Source organism: Chenopodium quinoa, unplaced genomic scaffold, assembly GCF_001683475.1.
Source record: "Chenopodium quinoa cultivar QQ74 unplaced genomic scaffold, ASM168347v1, whole genome shotgun sequence".
In the NCBI taxonomy this organism is placed as follows: Eukaryota; Viridiplantae; Streptophyta; class Magnoliopsida; order Caryophyllales; family Amaranthaceae; genus Chenopodium; species Chenopodium quinoa.
Window position 1 is genome coordinate 2811289 of NW_018742770.1, and position 4569 is coordinate 2815857.

The 4569-nt window shown below is 36.8% G+C and overlaps 1 protein-coding gene across 1 annotated transcript; it reads right to left on the reverse strand.

The window, feature by feature from the left end:
- Window positions 1-2213: 2213 nt before the first annotated feature.
- LOC110724537 (aldehyde oxidase GLOX1-like) lies at window positions 2214-4243 on the reverse strand. Its single transcript, XM_021903956.1, has one exon. The coding sequence runs from the start codon at window positions 3967-3969 to the stop codon at window positions 2359-2361; it is 1611 nt and encodes a 536-aa protein (XP_021759648.1). The 5' UTR covers window positions 3970-4243; the 3' UTR covers window positions 2214-2358.
- Between the last annotated feature and the right edge of the window lie 326 nt (window positions 4244-4569).

Below are 4569 nucleotides of genomic sequence, written 5' to 3' on the forward strand. Positions count from 1 at the left end.
TGGTACAACCGTCTGAGTGAATACCTTATGAGAGAAGGATTCAAAAACAACCAAGTTAGTCCCTGTGTTTTCATAAAGCGATCACAATCAGGATTCGCTATCATTGCAGTTTATGTTGATGATTTAAATATTATCGGAACCCCAAATGAACTCGAGAAAACTGCAAAATACTTGATGAAAGAATTTGAGATGAAAGACCTTGGGAAAACTAAATTTTGCCTTGGACTACAAATTGAGCACTTGAGTCATGGCATTTTTGTCCATCAATCAAACTATACAGAAAGAGTTTTGAAACGTTTCTTCATGGACAAAGCAACCCCAACCAACTTCCCAATGGTTGTTCGTTCTTTGAATATGAAAAATGATCCATTCAGACCCCGAGAAGAAAATGAAGAGATTCTGGGTCCAGAAGTACCATACTTAAGTGCAATTGGAGCCTTAATGTACTTAGCTAACAATACTAGACCCGACATAGCTTTCTCTGTGAATTTGTTAGCCAGGCACAGCAATGCACCAACATATAGACATTGGAAGGGAGTTCGACACTTACTCCGGTACCTACGAGGGACACAAGACCTTGGTTTATATTACCAACCAAAACAAGATGCTGCTCTCATTGGGTATGCAGACGCTGGATACTTATCAGATCCTCAAAATGCCAAGTCACAAAATGGATATGTATTCACTTATGGCGGCACTGCAATATCATGGAAATCAACAAAGCAGACATTGACCGCGACATCATCAAATCATGCAGAGTTGATAGCCCTCTATGAAGCAGGACGGGAATGTGTGTGGCTGAGGTCGATGATCAGTAATATCCAAAAGGAGTGTGGAATGAACGCAATAACAGAAGACCCAACCATCATCTTTGAAGACAATACAGCATGTATCGCTCAAGTAACTGAAGGATATATTAAAGGAGATAAAACGAAACATATTGCCCCAAAACTGTTCTTCACACATGATCTGCAAAAGGACGAGGAAATAAATATCCAGCAAATTCAGTCTTGTGAAAATCTTGCCGACCTTTTCACCAAATCACTTCCTTCGAAGAAATTTGAACAGTTAGTTCACAAAATCGGAATGCGACATCTTCGTGAACTATGCTGAGATCAGGGGGAGTATTATATGTACTGCACTCTTTTTCCCTTCGATCAGGTTTTTATCCCACCGGGTTTTTCCTGACAAGGTTTTTAACGAGGCAGTATACCAAAGCATATAATACAATAATATTGGTATACTCTTTTGGCTATGGGTCTTATCCCATAAAGTTTTACCTAACAAGATTTTTAGTGGCATTCAAGGGGGAGTGTTAGAAGATAAGTCTAATAAGTGAATGCCAATTATTGATTTGATTACACAATGCTCATATAGGTCCAAACACTTGTGAACTCATATGGCTCTATGTGAGTAATTATTGTATTATTAGTGTAACTCATGGCTATAAATACAATGCCATAGAAGTAAGAATACAATGATAACACTACAACAATTTCACCCATCTTCTTTCACTCTTTTACTCCTTTTATTAATCAAAACTTTTCTATCGGTAAATTCTTTAACAGGTGCAAAACACTTGACATAAAATTATTTTTGATGGTCAACTTTACCAGTTTACCTAGTCCTATTCCTATAGCAAGTTGTACTGTATTAGGTCCACTAATTAATCAGAAAGGCCATGCAACCTCTTCACAATTGCCTTTTAGCTTTAACAAGTTGAATGTAAGATAAACTTTAGAGGCCCAATAATTTATAAGGACAAATGGTACGACGAAGTAGAATTTAAACAATAAAAATAATACAGTTAAAAAATATAAAAAATCAACCAAATTCTACCCATGTGAAATAAATTCAAACATTAAATACAGAGTATATAATATTTTGTTCACGTTAGTCTAATGTTTGGCACTAGAATTATTTATTTACTCCATAATTTTTTAGAAAGAAAGGTACTCAAATTTAATAATCCTCATCCCTCCATCTCTCGGGAATAAATCAATAGAATCTAAAAGTTTTCCCATCTCAGAATAGAATACTTTTTTCAAAAGAAAATATTTTTTATAGGCTCATTTTCATTTACAGACTGGTGTTTAAACACACTCGCTTTGGTATTATAGATAGAATAATACTCCGTATTCATTTACTGGAATAATAGTAATCAAAGTGTACATTGAAAATATAGGACACCCAACATATGTAGTGAATAAATTTAAAAAGAAAATAAGATAATTTGTTATTTAATTTGAATCAAAGGAAGTACATGTGATTAATTTAAAAAATTAACCAAGATTGATTGCAAAATGAAATTAATCAACAATTATTTGAATATTAAAAAAAAAAAAAAAAAAAAAAAAATCATGTAAGTTGAACCCAAATTCCTTTACTAGGAATATTTTGGTGCACCACAAATATCATGTAAAAACCAGGGGGTGCTATGTTAGTGGACCTAGGTGTCACAATCTTGACCTTATATTGGCCCAAACCAATAGGCATTATTGGCCCTTTTTTGGTCAAAACCAACATTCTTTGGCTCATAGAAAATGAATGTGTGTTAAATGGTGGTCTAAGCATCGTAACCTTAATTGAATCCGGCTTAATTAACCCTTTAACTGAAAATTTGATTGTAAAATTTTTCTTGTACTTGATCTTACCACCTATGTTTTTTGTGGTTATAACGGGTCTAAGCCGTGTTTTCGACGAATCCAAGTATGGTGGCGAAAATGTCTCTAGGCTAAGTTCGGTAGGGAAGAGCACATTGGTGAAGTTGTAGTAAGCATGAGGGTTACTTCCCCCTACTAAAACACGTCCATCACGTAACAAAATTGCACACGAATGATACATCCTAGGGATTGTAGCTGGATTTTGTAGCTCGAACCTTGATCCGGGAGCTTCATTTGGGTGGTAGATCATGGGAGTTAGGACTGGTTCGCGTCCTAACTCCCATCCTGCACTACCTTTACCTGCACCATTAATTATTAAAACATCGCCGTTGGGAAGGACCACCATGTCACTCATGACTCGAGCCATTGGCATAGTTTCAATAGTCCAAGTAGGGTTAGGATCAGTATACCTCATACGTGCACACGTGTTTAGAGCTGGCAAAAACTTGTGCGAGTTTAATGCTTTTAAGTATGACCCCGCGGGTGCACCTCCGCATATCAACACTTCTGCTTCGATTTTATCCGAACCCATTTCTATATTCTTTATAGGCAAGAGAACGGCTGAACCCGTACTAGGGTAACTCCGAGGGTCGCCCCCCGGGATAGTAGGGTACGTTCGTACAACTTCGTTTTTAGTATAATCGAATAAAATGGCTCGATTATTAGCAAAGATAAACAAATTCCCATCTACATGAAGGAACACGAAAGGGTACAAATTGTTTTCGGCTTTAGGATCAGTAGTGTCCTTTAAAAAGGGCATCGTAAAGAGTTTAGAGGATGGTGTTTTAGGGTAGAATTCGTAGTTAAAGGCTTTCGTACCACCCACAATTATCATCCTTCCATCAGGCAATGCGTGGTTAGTAGCATACCATCGACTTTGCAACAATTGTTTAGGGATTTCAACCCAATCACATGTTTTGCAAGACGGTTGGAATGTTCTAACCACGCGTTCTCCATCTCTGTACCCACCACTCTGTACGAGGGTGCCGTTGGGGAGGGTGGCGCCGGAGGAGCACCAATTGTTGGTTAACACCGTGAGGGGCCGAAACGTGTTGGATATAGAGTTGTATATTGCGGAGTGGGCTGTGCAATCTTTTTTGAAGCATTTGCCGTTGGCAAGGGTGAGGTTTGAAGGGCCGAAGTCAGTTCTATCGTAAATAATGACACGGTCATCGTTTAGGAGTTGCATATGCATGGCCGAAATGCCAATGCTTTTTTGTAAGAGTTGCCATCGGCCTCCCCCTGCAGCAATTATACTGCGGGGGAGAAGGATAAAGAGAGAAAATAAGAAGAGAAGATGTGACATGACACGAGATAAGATAAGTTAATATAATACAGAACGAGTTCAAAAATAAATGTGGGGTGAGGTATTTGAATTTCTTGATGGTGAAATGGGAAAGACAATTTGTGGGATATATATACACAAACATGCATGTAAGAAAGCAAGCTTATGTAAGAGAACAAATTTGGGGAGGAATGTTAGTAGTTAGTGATAGAATAAACCATATTATTTTTTAATTCATTGAACCATGTTCTTCATATAATACTATATGAATAAATAGTTTTATTAGTTACGAGTAGTAGCCCATACATAGAATCCGAGTCCCTATAATTATGGGATTTTCTAAGGAGCATCAACGTTTTGATTATTACAGTTCATTTTGTTATGATTTTATTAATTAATTATACATTTTTAATGTTGAATGTTAATTTCATAATAACTGTAATCATGTAAACATGATGATAAATAGGTTTACGAATAGACATTAGATTGATCCGGATAGTGACTAGCTCGAGTTCAAGGAAGATGAGATTGGTGAGTCATTGTCATGACCCTTTCTTTTTTGAATTTTAAAAAGTTATTAGCCTACGGCGGGTTTATGAAATATAATTTAACTCACTCGTG